The 20,702-nt window shown below is 33.1% G+C and overlaps 1 protein-coding gene across 1 annotated transcript in view; it reads right to left on the bottom strand.

The window, feature by feature from the left end:
• The window catches only part of LOC123709084 (progestin and adipoQ receptor family member 4), a 43,667-nt gene extending 24,273 nt beyond the window's left edge, over positions 1-19,394 (bottom strand). Inside the window, exons 1-2 of the mRNA XM_045660194.1 lie at positions 18,990-19,394; positions 4,701-4,925 (exon numbers count right to left, since the gene is read on the bottom strand). Of these exons, the coding sequence (XP_045516150.1) occupies positions 4,701-4,925; positions 18,990-19,263 (499 nt within the window). The 5' untranslated portion in view covers positions 19,264-19,394. The remainder of the gene's footprint in view (positions 1-4,700; positions 4,926-18,989) is intronic.
• Positions 19,395-20,702: the final 1,308 nt, after the last annotated feature.

A 20,702-nucleotide genomic window follows, 5' to 3' on the forward strand; every position in this document is an offset into this window, starting at 1 on the left:
TTGTAAGTGTCGTTTTTCTACAAACGTAGAATAAAAAATTTCACAAGTTTTTATATCTTGTTACGCCAAAAAAATATAACTTCTAACCCGTAAAAATGTGGGTACATAAGTACACACACACATTTATTTACATATGACACATTATGGTGCATACAAGTAAACATTAGTTTCCTAACTCGATGGGATGTAGTGAGAAGTACCTACTACAATACATGCTCATCTTAGTTAAGAAACAAGACAGCGTGAACCCCCGTATGTTGAAATCCCATTCGTGGTCTGTCATACACGAGAACGAGCTCGTTTCTAAATATACATGTATATATATAGATATAGTATTATAATACTTGATCTTAACTGACAATTTAAAAAATCTTGTGCGTTTGTCTGCCTTAAAACTGAGATCGTCACAATTAATTTATATGCAAGTGAAAATATATTTTAAGACACAACAGATGTCAATCAAGAATCCACAGTTATAATCCCCAACCTTATATCAAAATTATCGTGTACCCTCTAGATACCCCAGGCATCCCATCATGCCATATGTCCCTCCTTCCGAAGAACGCGCTTTGGTCATAGCTCACCCATGTCCAGATTGAGCATTCTGATAAACGAGCCAGATATCTTTGCTCCTCTCACACTTTAAAATCGCTTTTCGTTTAGATTTTATAATTTTAATTGTTTTTCTTAATATTTGTAATATCTCTTCGAGTATATCATGTTTCCTATAAATGCTTGTCTAATTTAGTTATTGTATCTATATTAAGGCAAGCTTTTATCAATGAAAATAAAAAAAGCTTAATGTGTAAGATGCCTAAAGCGTTTGTTTAAATAAGTAGGGTCTTCTCAGTAGCTACTGTGTACTGACCTACTTTCGCTGACATTTGTCCGGATTCTACAGTTCGTGTCGCACTTTTATTTTGGGACTAAAGTTCGTCTGCGGAAAATGCAGAAAGTGTTCTTTGATATAAAAATTATTTACCGTCTTAGTCACCTGCTGCAATGTTTGAATGCGATTATGATTAATATCATTTCGAGAAATTATTTTTGTAAATATTTTTCTCTTGTTTATCTTTATCATCAGATCAGCACCATCGGCATGGTACAAAGTACGAGTTGATGAATGTCGTATCTGATACAGTGAAATGGTTTTAATAACTCATTAATTATGTATTTGAATAGACTTTTATAAATTATGAGAGCAATGTTGGTGGCCTAGTGACTAGAGTGCACTTAACACGTCTTTGACATTTAACACTTGCTCGTACGGTGAAGGAAAACATCGTGAGGAAACCGGCTTACCTTAGTCCTGAAAAGTCGACGGTGTGAGTCAGGCACACAGACACTTGACAAAGATTCCCCACCTAAAAGGTTGTAGCGCCACAGATTCATTTTTTTTTATTTTATACAAATAATCTTTGTGTTCCTCACGATGTTATCGTTCACCGAACAAGTAAGTGTTAAAATCCGAGAGTACACAAGGATTTGGAAAAATAAAACTTCAAGGTAGACAATCGCTTAATCATTCGACTAATATTTTCTTCTTACTTCTCTCTATCGCATCTTACATATATAGTTGTGTCGTAGTCTAAAATCGAAAAGCTTTATTTAAAGCTTTTCGATTTTAGCTAAGAAATATTTTAGTGTTTTATAATGCGAACTGCAACGGCCGCTCTTGACCTGACATTTACGGCACGTGCGCTTTACTGCTGAATGCCGAAGGCTTTTGTGGGTTTCAACAATATTCAGATCAGGAAAGATTTATGTAAATAAGGTTAGGTCGACCGGAGCAATCAATAGAAACATTGTAGTTATTCAGCATAGAAATGAGATGAGGAACATTTTTTTTAAACTTCTCGAAATTGTGTTCGGTATGATGGATTTTTTACTTTCGACGATATGTTTTTACAAATTATCGGGCATAATTTAACTTTTGATGTTAACTGTTTGTTAGAATTCTATTTAATTATAAAATCAAATAAATTTTCTAAAAAATATTTACCTCTTCGAGCTTGCAATGGGATATTTAGTAAAATGGTTTTAATCTTTAAGTTTAACTTAAGTAACCTCCTAAAGAGTGGATCATACACAAATACGTTTTTGACGTCATCTTAGCATCAAAATTCGCCTCTGAATATTACCCTCACAAACACAAGCCCAGCAATCAAGCCCAGAATCTGTGTGAGAATCATGCAAATGTGTTAAAAACAGTGTCATCGGAGCCAAATTACATTCTGTAAATCCATATATAATGTTATCGCAGAGCCAGGTATAACCCTGGCTATACCGATATATTTCGTCCGAAATATTAGTCCGTCCTACCCTTTTGCTTTAAATATTTAATACTCACGCGAGAGTTTCGTACACAATCCGTTGTGATCTTTTCCGTTTTTCTAAGAGTAGTATTATAATAATATATATACACAAATAATAGCTTTTGAGACTTAACTATAATACTCTTTAATAAATATCTTTGAAGACTGTCTATTAAATTGAAGAATTCATAGCCATTAATAAGCCGCTTAAGTTCTAATTGAGTGCAACTTCAATTTACAAGCTATTGAAGCAAAATTCCTAGTACTTTTAATAGAAAAAGAAATGAAGGCTTGAAAATTCTTGACTGTAATACTTGAGAATGTTATACGATGGACGATACTATGCGATCGTTCGCTTAATTGTGATTGGATAACAATATCTCTAGCCCAATCAGTATTGCATTTTAAAAGTAAAACAAAGCGCCGCATCGTTTTACATTACATTTTACATATATCAAAGTCTATGAATACCGCACAGCAACAATAATAACGAAACAATAAAGTATATTTTACCAAAACCACATTCTTTTCATGTCTTTCATTACACGCAACAAAGAAATTTGTTGGAAAATGTTAAAGAACTTCTGACAGCATTTATTTATGTTATCATAAAATGATATGAGTAATCAATATATGTATTCACAATATTTTGCTTGGACGTAATTGATTATATCAAAAAGAAATTGTAAGCAGTAGAATTCATAATAAATTATTATCATGATCATATGGCAATATATATCTTGTCTTGTTAGCGTTGTTACTATTCCACTGATTATAACATATGATTAAGAGTATGATGTAATGGTTGCAAGAGCATATATGTTTTATAAAAAAAGTGAAAAAGTGGTGAAGAGTTTATTGCCAGTTCTTCTCGTCCGTTCTACATTTGAGAACTGACAGTAAATGCAAATTTGAATACATTTTGACTGATGTTCATAAATGTACATTAAGTAAACTAAATGAATGAATGATATAATTTTTGAAAGCTCTTTTTAAGTAACTTTTTATGTCATTCGTAATTTAGGTTACAACTTGTAAAAGCTTTAATTTTTACCGAAAACTTTAAGGAAGTAATTAAGACTTTAAATAGCGCACTTGTGAATTCAAGAGCTTAATTAATCACTCCCGGGATGGTTCTAATGAAATGCAGCATCTTGTACCGAAGTGTACGAGATATAAAGGGACTGTCTTAGTAAATTAATCATGTGTTATTAAAATTCGTATATCGTATAGAAATAATATATTCTCCAGTTGGTTTATTTAAGCCTTGACTTGTTAAAGCCATCGCGGAATATGGTTAAAAGGAGTATTAAGAATATCCATAGCGCAAAATCATCTTATTCATGAGCATACATACACCATCACGTACTTACCCTCATTTTTACACCATCACACATCATAGCGAAATTAGGTACCACATAGTTTAATGTATTGAATAATTTTTAATTGTTTGTTTCCGTTTGTAAATTTTTGAACCTTTTTGTATTCCATCTTTGGATATATATCTTTATTATAAATGTTTGTTATTATATATAACTTATGTTAGCTGTAGAATTACGAAATAAATAAATATAGAGTCAGATGTGAAAAGAATAATAATACAATCTTTAAACGTCAAACCAATTTTAAGATAACGTACTTAGTACAGAACATGGAAATAAAAAAGATATCAGTTAATTACAGGTCAAAAGCCCTCCAACTTTGTGTCACATACGAGATTTCATTATTTTGTTTCTGCACACCATTTCATATTCAACATATTGTGATAACTGTATGCTACTATTGTACAAATTACCGCTACCGTCGTGATCATACAATACGGGTTAACGGAAGGAAGAGAGAAGATTTAATAAAGAATGAAAATAAGGTTGTAAAATGTATTTTAAATGTCTCCAGCGCCGATTGTATGTAAGGTGTCAGATTTATAATATATTTACTTTTACCTATAATCCAGTTTCATTAACAAGAAACATTACTACGTAACGTTAACTATGTAGTTCTGATAATCACCGTAACGCTGATGGTGGTACGAAATCAAGATTTAACCTTTTTTTGCAATATGCAGCAAATTATTTGGCTGTAGATTTATTTACAAACTTAACGATTGTTGTTAACGTTGTTGGGAATTCTTGATCCAACATTGTATGTGACACAATTAGTTCAACACATATAAGGGAAGAGGTAAGTTTTGACAAAGAATGATGATTTATTGTATTACAACTATGCTTTCGAGGACAAATGTTACTTAAGACTACTGTTTGGGGTTTGATGCAGTAAAATCTATTGAAATGTTGCCATATCAGCGCCATCTGTTGCCGAGTTATGTAAGCAATGTAACAAACTCGTTTATATTAAAGACGTTTTAATTAAATTAAGGATACTCACCTATACTTTGGCTGACCCAAATTCCAAGCATATCCAACTGGAGCAACTTATGGTATAGACTGGCACCCCTAGTGTGGTTCATGAATAGGTGGTAGAGAAAGGACCCGCACCATGGAGCCATGGCGCCAAGAAGGTGACATAAGGAGAGGAACCAGGCCCAGCCACCTCCTCTACCCCACGGAAGTAAGCCCGGCAGCACCGTCACCATGAACACCAACGATACACCTGAAAGGACAAAGATTTGAAGAGATTAGAGAAGAGATTGAGAAAACAAGAACACTGTAAGGTGTGACATTAATAAAGTTTCTACGTTCGACAGACTGATTATATTACAGCTTTGTCAATAGATAACATTATATCCAGGGTTTAGATTTCTGTTATAAAACGACGTATACATCTAAAGGAGGATCAATAATGTCAGTGGGAAGTCACACATTCATAATTTAAATCTTTATAAATATGACCGTGAACACAAAATTGTGTGTATAATATACAGTCAAAGTCTGTTAGAACGAAATCGAAGGGACTACTGATATTTGGTCGTAAAAACCGATAGCCGTAATAGCTGATGTTGTTGTACCTAATATAATAGAATTCAGCCGGGACTTTTGATTTTGGTCAATATAACCGGTAAGTTGTTCTAAACTATGTATTAGTTACTATCGATTTGGATAGTTTTAATCCAGTATCTGTGCATATCTTAAAACAATATTGTATTAATTTCAATTGAATTTTTGTAATACAGCAAGCACATATCCAGGACGCATGGACGCACAGTCCCTACTAGAAACCAGAAGTAATTTTCAATACCTTGGTGTACCTCATACGGTTATTGACTTTCATTGGCAAGTTTCTGTTTCTGACGAAGCTTTTAAATCTGATTTTCTTTTCTAATTTAAGTGATAGATATTAAAGAAAGAAAGAGAGAGAGCAACGGCGACAGTGAGTACTTCAACGATTTCGTATTACATTATGATAATAATGATGAAATCTTTATTCATAACAAGGTCGTGAGGAAATTCAAATATCGCTAGTCTTGTAGGTAACTAGATTACAGAACTTTACAATTTTACGTCATTAAAGGACAAGCACACCCATCAAAAGAAAATATATTTTCGTTTATTCTTCAATAAGCCTTGTTTTTGTGAGAATTTGAGTACAAAAGACAAAGAGAAGACATGTAAAGAGATTAGGATTGCGTGTCATTTCGCCAATTCGCACCCCTTACCCTCGAATATTATAGTTCATACACAAGTCTTGTAATGGAAAAAATTTACTTAAACATAGTAAGAAATTCTAGTAAGAGTACCTCTCTTACCAGAATTATTAACTTAGCAAGCATGTCCTCTTAAACATTGACTGGTTGAGTATTTTCTAATATAATAATGATCCACCCATAATACATAATAATCCATATGATAATTTTAAAATTATTTTATTGGATAAAATAAAGATTCTATATCTAAAGCTAATGCTTTCCGAGCTCTACGAATATGTATCCCAATACAGCGAGGAGACGCTGCCAGCATTAAAGGCCACTGCCGCAGGGAACAAACTTTTTAGATTTGTTTTAATTTTCTATATATCCATCTTTACTATGAAGGTTATAATGTAAATACCGTGGTGGGAAATAAATATTTTTAATATTACATTCTATATTGTAGTATCTTATAAATGGATTAACAATTCTTAATTTGAATCAAGCCATTTCACAACAAGATTATTATTAGTAATAATCCAGTAATATGCAACACTTTAAGGATCTACTTCGTCAACCGTTTTTGTTTTGAGACATCTGTTCAGGCGCCGAGATCAACCTTCTGTGCGGACACGTCGTTTTATTGCTACATCCTCCTTCGCGAGGGAAATGTTTTGTCCCGTTCGGGGCGTATGCCCCCTTCGGGTGGTGTATAGGTTCGCGCCCTGCTGATACAGGGCGGTACGGGGGAGGTCATATAGCCCTTGATGGGGGCTGCAGCGTGCGGGGAGACGCGGTCTCTACTCGCTGCGTGATGCAGACACGTCGACGATTTTTGAATCTATATCTACCGGTTTCCTAACAGCTAAATAAAAATTAAGGCAATCATAATATTGCTTTATTTCACACGATTCGTATTGTAACATTTTCTTCTTCAATATTTCCTAGACTCTTATTTCTTTCTTTACACTACAACTTTTTAAGAGATCTTTCTCTAGCACTATTATGAATAAAACCAGTACTTTGAAACTTCCAATACCGACAGCGATCCCGTTTTCAATAATGGGTTTTAGTGCGCACCTTTTCAAGGTAATATTCAACATTAGCGTTGCAAACAAAAAGTTCGGTTGCCGCTTTTGAAAGCTACAGAGTAAGACCCGGGCTGCAAAGATTTAAAGCACTAATGAAGGTTTCAGTATATAAATGGCAGCTTTATTGCCAATTACTGAACAACACGAAAGAAGCGAAGACAAGCTAGTAACGAGACATTGGGGTCTTAAGGCAATCGAACGTCCCTGATTATCTTGAAATATTTAATCATTGCCTAACCAGGGACAATTAGGGTCGTACACATTAAAAATTCAGGCGCTTAATACAAGCGACGCACACTATAATACATAATTTCTAGGCATGACACAGTGTACATAATATTTGTCTATTGTGGGCTGTTTGTTTCCAATGATGTCCTTTAACAATAAAAATGAGACCAATGTATTTGCACAACAAATAGATAGAAGCCGTTAACAGTTTACCGTTTAAATATTAAACTCTTATATAATGCAAATAAATATTTTATTCATCTATGACGGGTTAATTGAGGAAAAACAAAAAGCGCTCAATAAAACTCAAATTATTCTCGCTTCATTTAATTCAAGGTTCATTCGAAAATCATTAGGGTTCATTTCAATTCATGAAGCTGAAAATATTATTTTATTAAAGAAATAAATTAATTTTCTTTCCTTTTGCACTTTGTTACACTTTTGTTGAGCTGCTTTGGCGAGAGGCCAGAAGGCTTGAGTTCCCGAGGGGAGGCGGTCCAATCTCTCGCCAAAACTTTGCCCTAGCAACCTCCTGTTTGAAGAACATAGGGGGTAGGTTTATATGATTTTTTAAAACATACCTACAGTTCTAGTTTTAGACGGGTATATTAAGAAAAATAGAGTACCGGTATAAATAAAGAAATAGAGCTATATAGGCGTCGAAGCTTGATCTCTCTACTTGGAGTAGAGGTCGAAAACAGCAACCACGGCAGTGTTTCTACAGATTTTTAAAATTAAAATTAATCATATTAAAATTATGATTTGTTAATCGATTTATAATATTCTACATAAAGAATATAATTAAATATCCAATGATTTCATTCGCATATGCGAAGTCAACTAGTTATAAAATTGTCGAATGCAAAGTTATTAAAAATCTCAACACACGCCTCAGTAAATTGCTTCGCGTTTAAAGTTTATAAGTAGAAAATCGTGACCCATATAGTGTTCATAAAATACGTGTTTATTTAAACGTATGCACTAGTTTCATACTGTTAAAGCTGTGTGTTGCCACTTGCTCTCATCATAAGTCCTAAATCCTTAAGAGTTCAAGCACGGCTTCAATTGTAAGATTCAGAGTCGATAATTAGTACGTAAGGATCTCGTCGAAATACTGGCAGTTATAATTCGAAAGACTCTGGATTAATATCTAATAATAAGTAACCCACCAAATAGGTAAACACATTTTAGAGTAGGTTAACAGTAACAGGTAAATGTTAATATATGCCGTTCTTGGGTACGAAACCAAAATCCCAACTACTACGAGCTACGGATTCTCCATGATTCTTCTGGCCTAAATTCTTAGGAGTCATAGCAATACTCCTATACTCAGGAAATGGACCTGATTGCACACCAGCAGTCAAAAATTAAATATCGAAGTATCGCATGAGTCCGATAGGCTTGAGTTCAATTTCCAGTGAAATGTTGTTTGAAATTGGTTTGCAACACGCAAAAAAATGTCTACCCAATGTTTATGGCTAAAGAAACGAAAAACAATTCGTAGCCAATGATCCAATTTTAAATATAAATTTCAATTTTTTTTTTACTTTCGTCATACTTTTACCTAACAATTTCGGGTTTATGATTATGATATGATATTACCAAAGTTGCAATTTGGAACCATGTTGAAAAGATTGACTAAAAAGTTTAACTTTTCCATAGATCATTAAAGTCACTTATTATTATGAATCTACTGAGCGTGTATACACAGAACACATATAGTGGTTTCATAATTTAAAAATGGAGAACGTGAATACATGTAAAATACAATTGAAAGAGGATCCAAATAAAGCTAATTCTATATAGCAATTGAAACCACAGCGCCAATTTCGCTCCAAGTATTATCTCGCTACCCATTTACTCGTTAGGCGTACACGGAATCATTCGCCCAATTTTGAAACTGTGCAATGGTAAATTACATAACAGGAATGTTGGGAATTTAATTCAATTTTCACATATTTGACTGTTGTACTAGTTAATCTGTTTCCGATTCTAGTGGGCTTTGTGTTAATCTGACTGAATGATCGTCAGTCAATTACTGATAAAGATTTATCAGTAATTGTAGAATGCCCTCGAAATTGGCGTGAATTCTAAGGTGGAATTCTTCCTCTGGAAGAGGGGCCCACTGTAGCATTTCGATAGATATTATAGTAGATATGATAAACCGAGGATTTCTCTCAATAATCAATTGTTTATTCAGTAAGCAAATAGCATATTCATGTAATCTGTGGTTACATGAGCAAGTTCTGCATTTGGAGTTATGTCACGCTTCAGCGTAACCAATCAATATCGAAGCGAATGTTGCGAATACAGAAACGATACAATTTATAGTTGGACCCAAACTTAAATAAGGATGTGTTAACCCCAATTGACACATTTCCGATGCTGCATCATTTATAGTGTTGCTTTATTTTTCTAGTAGGTGCTCACTTTTCCGTGCCTGATACATACTGAGTATAGTTTGACGATAATGTTAGATGATAATAATAGTATAAAAGCAAACTATTGTATATATTTTTCATGAAAAGTACAGTAAATACAACACAAAAGTTAGCAGAAGGCTTTAACATAAAAGAGGAGTGACGCTAAAACCTTTTCGGTCTGGACCTCACATTTCTGCATAAGTCATTATCATTAGTTTTTTTCGAATAGCCAGGTATTTGATCAGACTTCAGTGCCCGACACACGCCGTCCACTCTTTTGAGTTTAAGCCATGTTGGTGCACAGCCCGGCGGTTCGAATGAGAGATGAGAGTCGCTGAAGCCTTTAGGACAACACTGCATTTAACCCAAACATACTATTTTATATATTATGTATTTTTGTTTAACGAGAACGAGATAAAGCCATAACGTAAAATTCTTTGTCATGTTGCAATTCATTTCAGTCTATTGAAGAGAGATCAAAGGTTTCTACTTGACCCTCTAAAGTGCAAAGTGGGCGAAGTGGAATAACTCGAAACTTTGTCCCTTGTCTTCGCTAAGTAATAAGAACCGACACGTGGTAGCTTATGTAAATTAAAGAGCCCAAAGCACACTTTAAAGTTTTATTACTTTTTTAAATATATAACCTACTTACACTTAAACTCCGTGGTCTATGTAGGTGTTTCACACCAATTAGAATAACTTCCTGTGTTCTACCTGAATCCATGTTTTTCACATGGCATGGCTCTGAATTGACTTAAATCAAACTTAATTTTTGAAGAACATGAAAAATTTAATGTAGACTATTGTTTTCAGTATTTTTGCAAGAATGTTTAAAAAAACAAATGACAACTTTATTCTAAATATTATTCCATTTTTTCTAAACAGTTGACAATCCTTGTGGTGTTAAGAAATATACTTTTATAGTAGAAATACTGAACATAGCAGGAATATCGAAGAATCCATTTCCGACTCGGGAACAGAACTCTTATAATACGGTCATTTCTTTTCACATCTTTGAATGTAGTCTCTCGTGTAATAGTTATTCAAGTGAGGCAGTGAGAAGTGAATTCACTGCATATTCTCAACAACAGCGCCAGAGCGTTGCTATTTCACAATAGAAGTAAAAAATCGAATGTTAACTATTATTATTTTCGAATTTAACTGGATTTTCAATACCGACATAAAGTATATTTTGGTTCAAAATTCACTGCAAGTTCTAGAGCTGACCCATTCAGCGCAACTATTTAATACTGTTTACAAAACTAAATACTTAATACTAAGACCGATACGATAATGTCAAAAAATATATATATTTAAAAAAGTTTTAATCAAACAATTTATATCTATAAAAATGTAATAATAGGTACTAAAAAAAATATTTGACAAAATGTCAAAGATAAATGAAGACGTATTTGACTGAGTCTATTTGAAATCGTGTTAAACGGGTTGTTAGACAATTATGTAAATATATGCTTTCGTTCAACCTTAGACAAAGCTAACTAAGGGGCGCTATCCTTAATGGGCGGATAGGTAGTCCCTATTTGCTATTTAATGTTATGTCCCTATGTGTATTTCTGTTAATTTCTCTTAAATTCCCCCTCTTTATGCGACAAGATACACAAAATTGTTCCATGTGCCTCTTACAAACTCAAATTACTTGCATAATTCGCCAATGTTTCGGGTTTTATCTATGACACAGGATATTGTTATTTTCCACCTCACGAAGTATTTGAAGAGCAGTTATTTAAAATATTATGTATTATTTGTCGTTTCAAATGTTAAATTTCAGTTTTCTTTAGTTTAAATAACATAAATATATTTTTGTCTATCAATGTAATTACTTGTTTTCTGTTTCATATATATTGTTTATGTATGTAATCTGTTATGGCTACGTATATTGTCTAAATGTTTTAGTTTATATGTATGTTAGCTGTAAGATAACTAATAATTAAATAAATAAATAACTTCCGAAACCATTTAGCAAGCTGTGGAATAAATATTTCCTATATTACTACTACGCTAGCTACGCACTAATAGAAAGTATTATATGCGAATGTTTCAACTGGAGTACGCCAGAGGCGCTATAGAACTATACCTAGAACATGCGAACGAAGTTACGTTATGTAAATATGAAAACAAAATCTTACTATAAATTATTCTGATGCTCGTCAATAAATAATATTTTTTTTAATTTGATTATATATATATTTGATGTTTATTAATATATATAATACTTTTAATTAATAATTAATATATATAATATTTTTTTTACGGGCAAGAATACTGCGGTATGTTAAAGAGATACACAGCGATAAAAAGTCAAAATAAGTGAAATTTATTATTATCGACATTATATATATCGACATATATATTCCGTTGATATGTAAGCAGTAGGCTACAAATAATGGATACAGCCTTAACCTAAAACTTGCTTACATAATACATTTGGCGAGGTGCCAATGTTACAGTGTTCATGAAAGTTGCCTGTCACCTGTTGTCTTTGTTTAAGGTTTATTTATTACGTCATATTTGTTAGCCTACTAATTTGTCCAAAATCAATTTTGGTAATATTTGACAAAGAAACTGTGATTAATAGGTTCGGTTAAGAATTTCTTTAAATTCACGGCGAAGTGATACACGAACATTTACTCACACAACTGCATACCCACATATATACTCACGCAGTTACACTTCAGTCTCTTATAGTTAATCGGGAAACTTCGCCACTATCAAGAATACTACACTGAACCTTCCTATTTACACGGAGGAACTCAGAAGTGAAAGGTAAGAGGTCCTCTGGGTCGGCAGTAGATATGGGGGTACCACAGGGTTCAATTCTTGGCCCTTTCCTCTTTCTTGTTTACATAAATGATCTATCTTTCATAGTAGAGAAAAAACTGATGATACATCCTTGATTTTCAAAATCAAACGACAAATAACAAATTTTGACGATGTGAACAAGGCTCTCTCTTCGATTGTCCATTGGTTTAGTATGAATAACCTTCAACTTAATGATTAATAAAATCCCAGAGGCTCTTTTACCTCTGCCTTTTAATATATTTGAGAAACGTATTAAAGAAAAGCTGTGTAAAAAGGCTTACTACAAAGTTAACGATTAACTAGTTGATAAAAGGGCCTGGGACTAGTGCTAGACAGGCTACTCTTATTAATTTGCTATATTTGTTTTAAAATAAGTGTTGTTTGATGATTTGCTATTAGAAAAGAGTACGGAGAGTTTTTTACGCCGGCTTTTTCTCTCGGCCTACATCCTCTGTCTTCTTGCCGATGAGTAGGGATGTCTTCTTATTTAAATTTAATGACGTGGAATCAGTGATACTTGTATCTTATGATCCATAATAAACATATTTTTTATAATATTATAAGTTTCTTCTAAATTTTTCAATACCATTGCTACTTCAAAATTTTTGTTTTTTTTCCGTGGCTCGAAAGAGTCTGATCACCCAAATACAGGAATTCTCTACTGACCACCATTTGTATTGTGAGTAATATATATAGTTTAATTAAAGCGTAGTATATTGTTAAATAATTTGGGTAATCATACAAATGACGTCATTTATACACTTCATTATACACAACGCAAACCTAGGTACATATACAATACCCAAAAAACGCACTTATTATTACCCAATTTCTTAAAAACAAAATTTTCACTAACGATTTTCACTAAACTTTATACATTCAATAACAATATTTTCTCAACTTGTCCTATGCTGAAACGGAAAACATTCTTATTGTGCAACAAAAGTGTTATTATAAAATGAAATTATTGTTTAGTATCGTTAACATGTCAAATGGAAGAGACTGGTTCACGTTTGACGTCGTCATTGGCCACGACACAGGGAATCCTAGTGTTTTTTTTTTAAATTATATAATACAGTTTTTTCTTTCACTTATAGAAAGTAAGCTCAATGTGAAAAATCCTTAGCATAGCGTATCAAAACAGCTAGTTTATTATTAATTTTTCCTAATTAATAAAATCTCCTAATTGTTTTTTTGAGAATTTGAAGTTTTAAAAACTTTTGATTATGAACAGTAATAAAGTTATACAAAATTTAGAGGACAATATTATAATTGAGCACTTTGTAAATATATTTAACGATGACAAATACTAGAAATAATAACGGTTATTATTTTCTATAAAACCCCTTCAGTAAATACTATTCATAATAATAATGTATTCATAATATTTCTTATGTTTGTAATAGTAAGAATTTGTTTACATAAAAAATACGGATATTCCTTCCGAGATATATGTATTGTGAGACTAGCGTATATATATATATACATATATTGAATAAAAAACAAATCAGTAATAAAACATGTTTTTGTGTTTTTCAAAATCTTTTATTCCATTAATACACGAAAAAAATTAAAAAAACGGTTGTGTTAGACGTTGTGTATTTTTTTAACAGAAAAAGCACGAATATGTACGAGATTATTTGTAGCATTGCGTGACAAAATGTACAACGAATATCTTCTTTTCTGTCATTCAAGATTCAAATGTAAACCGTGGGTTAGTACAACATTGTATTTTGTATATACAAACTCACGTTCTATCTAGGTTCGATGAAAGTGGACAATATAGCAAAGATTAAGGGTCACTGTGAGGCCATCTGTTATCCCTAAGCTGGGGATACTTGGCAAGATGCCAGCGTTCGTTGATTAAAACGAAGTATTTTGTTTTATAACCTTATAATGTTATCTTATTTTAGTGATACGGATTACGGTGTTAGGTTTATAATTTAAAAAGTATATAGCACTTTTGATTGCAAGCTGCTTTTAAAGAGAGAGAGAGACTGATAAATTTAAAATACATTTAATAGGATCTTACATCTCCGCCTCAAAAACGAACCCGAGAGTCGATGTTACAGAGACCTAACATATAGCTTCAGCTTCGCACTCATTCACACACATATACTCTTACTATGTAACTCACTCATTCACAAACATACAGACCTTTACTACCTGCACTACGCATCTTAATAAGGTTTGGTATTGCAAAAAGTATTTTGTTAAAAGTTCAATTTGTTCAATTTATCATACTTCGATGATATGTACAAATTAATATTGCAAGTTACATTTTTATTGTTCAGTTTGTTATGGAAGAGCTGGGAACCCTGACTCAGGTATCCCAAATCTAAAAAAAAATATTAATGTCGTGATAAACTAGGTAAAATTATATATATGCTTTTTACATTTAATCGCATTTTTTTCACTTGTTAATTTGGTGTAAAAGGCATCATAATACATTGCGTTGATAGTAACAGACTGGTTTAAGATCTTCAAGAAACATTTGTTATACGGTAAACATGTACTAGTAGGTGACCATACAACGGTATCCCGGTTCGAAGATCTAGACTTTTGTCGATACAGCACAGTAGTGACCTTTTCCACTTGATACGTGTAGATTAGCTCTGATAATCCATTGCTCAGTCGAGGCGGAATACAATACGGAATGTTTGCATTAAATCAATCAATGTCAGTAAAGAGCTTGACGTATTTTTATCTTCGAACTTTATGCCTAAAAGCCGACAAGGGACTCCAACCCACCAAAATCAATCAACGTAATCGCAAATGCCGGAAAAGCTGACGCTTATACGGGAATAGGGTACTTATTGACGAAAATCCATTTATATACGCGTAGAAAAACCATGTAAGTTCCATTCAAGTTTTAGAGAATTTTGTATAAAAATTGGCCAAAGCTCTATAGTCCGTAACCAATTAATCGGAGAACGAGTTACATCATACCGGTAGAATGGCTTTAGATTTTGTATTCAATATATGAGCGTCCGATTTAAATACTTTTCTATATAAAAGGTTTTGCTACGCTAACTTTTGATTTGATTTAAAAATGACTCTCCGAGTTGTATGTATAGTGCTCTATCTCGCTTAGTCACACTTTAAACAAAATGTATTAAACAGAGACAAAAAGACATTTACAAAGTTTAATGAAGTAATGGAATTATCAAAAGCTGCATAGTCATTAGGATATTCCAAAAAAATAGCTAAGGTATATAATAAGATATAAGAGCAGTGTTAGCCTAGTGGCTTCAGCGTGCGACTCTTATCCTTGAGGTCGTAGGTTCGAAACCTGCGCACTAATGGAGTTTCTGTCATTTAACTTTCGCTCGAACTGTGAAGGAAAACATGCACAGGAAGCTGATCATCTATTAGACTGACAAATAAATGTAGTATCGCCATTGGTGTGTTTTTTAAATAAGATATAAGCAACTTAACTATGTTAATAATGTAATAACCATACTTAATTGTATGTAACGTATAATTTATTTGTTTGTCGAATCAATATAAATTAACACAATAATAATTTTATATGACTAATTATTACTTCAGTAGCGGACCTAACAGACATTGTCCTGTCTTAACTATGAATATTGATTTCGAATTGGTATAATTAACTAAAAATGCTTTATGATATACAACATTCTTTGTTTGTTTTTTTTGACGCGTATATAAATAGTTTTGTTGGTATTCCGACATGGGAATACGCGGCCATGTGAAAAACATGCATTTTCGGGATTAATACCACAAACAATTAGCGATTATAATTATTTTTAGTTAAATTTAAAGTTAGTATTTTATCAATATAATAACTCCGATCGAAGCATTTTTTCCTGACAATAACAAACACAACAAAAAATAATTGGCGAGATCGGTCCAGCCGTTCGCCTGATGCCAAGACCAATAGGGATTCATTTATATATATATATATATATATATATATAGATATTAACTATCAAAAATGCGTGTAAATAACCAACCTAATAAACCTTGATATAAATATTGATAAAATCTCAATCGTAGGATCATAATAGTATCATTTATTTATCGATAACAAATTATTTGATGTGTCAGTTTTATCACTGTGATAAAATGGTCGTTATGAAACACTAGTCAAAATTACACTAGTATATCAACAATGACAAACTTTATAAACTATTTACAAATTCGTGATTTCAATGCATTTATAACATCATCAATGCCTGTACAGCCCCTTAAGGGTCTTAGGAGGAACTTCAAACACCTATTCTTTCGAGGTTATCAACTACTCCATCCGACCAACTCAGCCTAGGTTTACCGGGTTCTCTCTTAAACCCAGGTTGTGTGTTCAGTAAGGACATTAGGGTTCTGTCTTCGGCCGTTCGGTGCACATGCCCCATGCACTTGGAGTCTGTTGCATTTTATGAATTCGACGATGTTGAATACAACGTTATCGCTTACAGAGCCAGAAATTATTGGAAGAATCTTACGCTCCAAGTCAGGAGAACAAGCTAGTCCCTCTTGCTAAGAGCTCAATTCAATTCAATTAACGTTTAATAGTTGTGTTATAGCTGTAGGTTTTCTTCTTAGAAAGACCCTATTATAATAAAACGAATTATTAAAAGTTGACGCTTGCCTATGTAATTTTACAACGCCTTCAGTAATGCACTTCACAGACGTTACATATGAAGAACTTTCGGTAGATTTTTTAAATTAATAGTAAATCTATACTGTACAAGCATTACCAGTCCACATCATATCCCTAACTTTCGTACTAACTGATCTGAAGTTATCGTGATTCCTATTTTTTATTATTGCCTGTTCACTGTTTACATATAATAAGTTTTAATTGCTTCGTTTAGTTTCATTAGTTTTGTCTAAATCACTATATGTCTTATGTGTTTTTGCACTTCTTGCGCTTACCTTATCTAATTTAATTTTTTTTCTCACAGTGGTTGCTTTGAAGAGGCCGATAAGGCCGCCAATTGCCCTTCTATTTATTTAATTATGTCAATTGTTTTATATTTCTGTACATGCAACGAAGTGTTAATAAATAAAGAAATCAAAATAATAATCCAGTTGCGCTACAATATGTTATCTGAACATTCATTTTTTTGATCATTTTTGTTATATTTTATCCTGGTTTCCTCACTATATTCTCATAAAAAAACATTTAATTGGCGCACAGCCTGGATTCGAACGCTAGACTTCAGGGTAGAGAGTCTCAAGCTTAAGCCACTAAGTCAGTGCTGCTCTTAAATAGATAAGAATCTGTTATAGCTATTTAGCAATACAGAAAGATCAATACCGGTAGTTACGTAGACAAAATATGTAAAAATTTCGATAAGCTTATTAAAGCAAAAGGCCTCCTGTACCTGACAATATACTTCTAAGGCTTATCGAAGAGAAATCCCCTGGTTATAGAGAATTCTTTTTATATTACCTATAACATGCTATATGGCAATTAACAGAGGGTGAAAATATAAAGCGAAAGACGAAACGATAGCGCCTATGGTCAACCATTTTTTTATTCCTATTATCCGTGATACAAACACTTTCGGCTTTACGTAAATTTATACCTAATTCCTGATATGTCAACTTAATTTTTTTTGACATTTCTTTGTTTCGTATTAATTAGAATGAAAGTCACTACCAAAACCAGGTAGGGTCTTTTGACATTATTGTCTCTATTATAACGAGAGGCCAAAACATTTTTGGCCGCATACAACTAAAAATTGGCGATCACATTAATCGAGGCTCCGTAGCACAGTCCCGTAGCAGCGCGATGTAGTACACTGCGGGTAATTTATGACTCATAAATAGCTCATAAATTAAATACAACGTTTTATATCCCTTACTGTAATTGTTGCCATATATGTGATAACTGTACGGATATTAATAATTCCTATACAAATTTTCGCCTTAGATTACGCATTTTTTGAATATTTTTTTATATGATGACTACGTACTCTGTGACTGACCTACGACGTTGATTTTAGGTCTATGGCTAGGTAGTTTCTTTCTCTCCTTACGAGTAATATAAAAAATTCATACTAACTGGGCGCTTATATGTGCGTGTACCACTACTATGTGGAACCAGCTGCCCACTGAAATATTCTGTCACGAGCGTCCACGAGCGGCGGTATCAGTTGACATCAAAAATATAGTTATATATCTAGTTTTGGTTTTTGATTATATAGTTTCATATAAGAAGCAAATTAAAATGATATATTTTATCCACCCTTTCTGTTTAACCTTTCTTTAGTACCCCAATATTAACGGCATCTCTGGTACTTACCTAAGGGCTGAGTCATGTAATTACGAAACCTAACAGTAAAATAAAGGCATTTTTAATTTGTACCGATTTCATATGAACCACGGAAAGTTGGATAACTCTTAGAGAGATTTTAATTAACTCGTTGCAACAAAACTTACATCACGCTTTATGTAATACGATTATGTGGCTGAAGCCAGACCGCAGCTTGATTATCATAATCATTAGATGACCATTCTCGAAATATTTAAAGCTATTAAAAGATTTATACATTACCGTGTGTTAGAATGTTGATAGTCTCATTGTGGAAGTAAAATAGACTGCGAAGACATCCACCCCAGTCCTGCAACGGCCGGTAACCGGTCAGCACGTAAGGGTTAAACTGCAAATGCTTTGGCATATCACGCCAATGGAGCAACTCCACTCCCACCGGCTTATCTTTGACATCTTCCGCACCAACATTTGCCGCTTCCTGTTCAACGGTATCCAGGGATTTTTTCCTCTTCTTCGGCGCCTTACCATTCAATTCTTGAATTGACATTTCGTACATTTTTATTAGATTTGTCGTGTTATCTGTGGCCCATGTCGTGGGATATCACAGAGGGTTAGGCTCGCGGTTGTGAGTGTTACCGCGTGGCGCGTGGCCGCGGGCTGAAACACGCGCGGTGTAGGCTGCTACGGCCGCTCAGCTAAGGGTGGCTAGGCCCGCAAGATTGGCGCCGTCGCACTCCATACTAACATAGGGCTATCAAAATAGAAGTTTCAATATTTTTTTCGGATCTGATTAAAATTATTTATTTTAATTCAAAATTATTTAACTGCCTGGAGGCAGCATGTTTCCCAGCAAGCATGATCATTACTAACCCCAGCTATTAATAGTGTTTTGTTTTAATATATGTATCTTTTAATTGTTAAATATATAAATTAAATTAACTTTGCATTTTAATAGTATGAGGATAGAGTGAGTTATGTGTTTTATAAATACAAAAAGTTTTCGAGTAGCAGTCTTTGAGATTTATGTCAACCCTATTTACACGTTTCGCCCCTTCCCCCGTAAATTTGCGCACTGCGCACTCTATCAGCTGATTCCCGCCAGGTGCTCCGCAATTCCTACAATACTCCTTACTATTAAGTTGGCCGAATTGTAACTAGGATAAAGAGGAAGTTTAGTTTACTGGTACTAACGCATTCTGTAACGAATTACAAGGTCACTTCATACAATCCGAATTCTCAATTAAACATTTTTTAGATATATGGTAGCCAATTTTAGTACCACTGTCTAGAAGTTTTATTATTCAAATTATAAAATATTTAAAATTATACCTATAACTCCCAACATGCATCAACAAGCATAACTGAATGTTTGAATATTACAAAGGTTTTAAGCTATAATCCGCACTCAGTCAGTGATATTAATATTATCACTTAAATTATTGGTCATGTTTTTAATGTTGGCGGCAATGGTTTACTGTCAATTTAAGTGTTTGCGTTTCCGTGTAAATGCATGTTTTAAAAGTTAATTTTAAGCTTATAGGAGTAAAAAATTAAACTTGATTTATGGTAATATGAAAATTATTAGTCTTTTGATAATTGAATATAGTCTTTATAACAAATATTAATGACGGTATTGATAAACTACGTCACACAATGCTACCAACTATTATTGCCAGCTCATAAATTATTTTACTTGTCAGGTAATTTTGTCATTATATAGTCACAGAAAATATCATTCAAATGCAAATTTACTTCATATTCTCATTTTATTTTTACTTTTTGCATACTTCCGAATCTAACGCAATCTGCTAACTTAATCTCGATTATTAATTAATATAAATTATAAAAAGTGTATACGCAAATATCTTAATATAAACCTTATAAATATCAAACGTGTGCCATTAATATTTTTAGAAAACAGTGTCTTACTTTTAGCTAGTATCTACGTGGTTGCCTTATATTTTTAATGTAACTTAATATTTTTAAGCGAAAGTA

This window comes from Pieris brassicae, chromosome 4, assembly GCF_905147105.1.
Source record: "Pieris brassicae chromosome 4, ilPieBrab1.1, whole genome shotgun sequence".
NCBI classification, from domain to species: Eukaryota; Metazoa; Arthropoda; class Insecta; order Lepidoptera; family Pieridae; genus Pieris; species Pieris brassicae.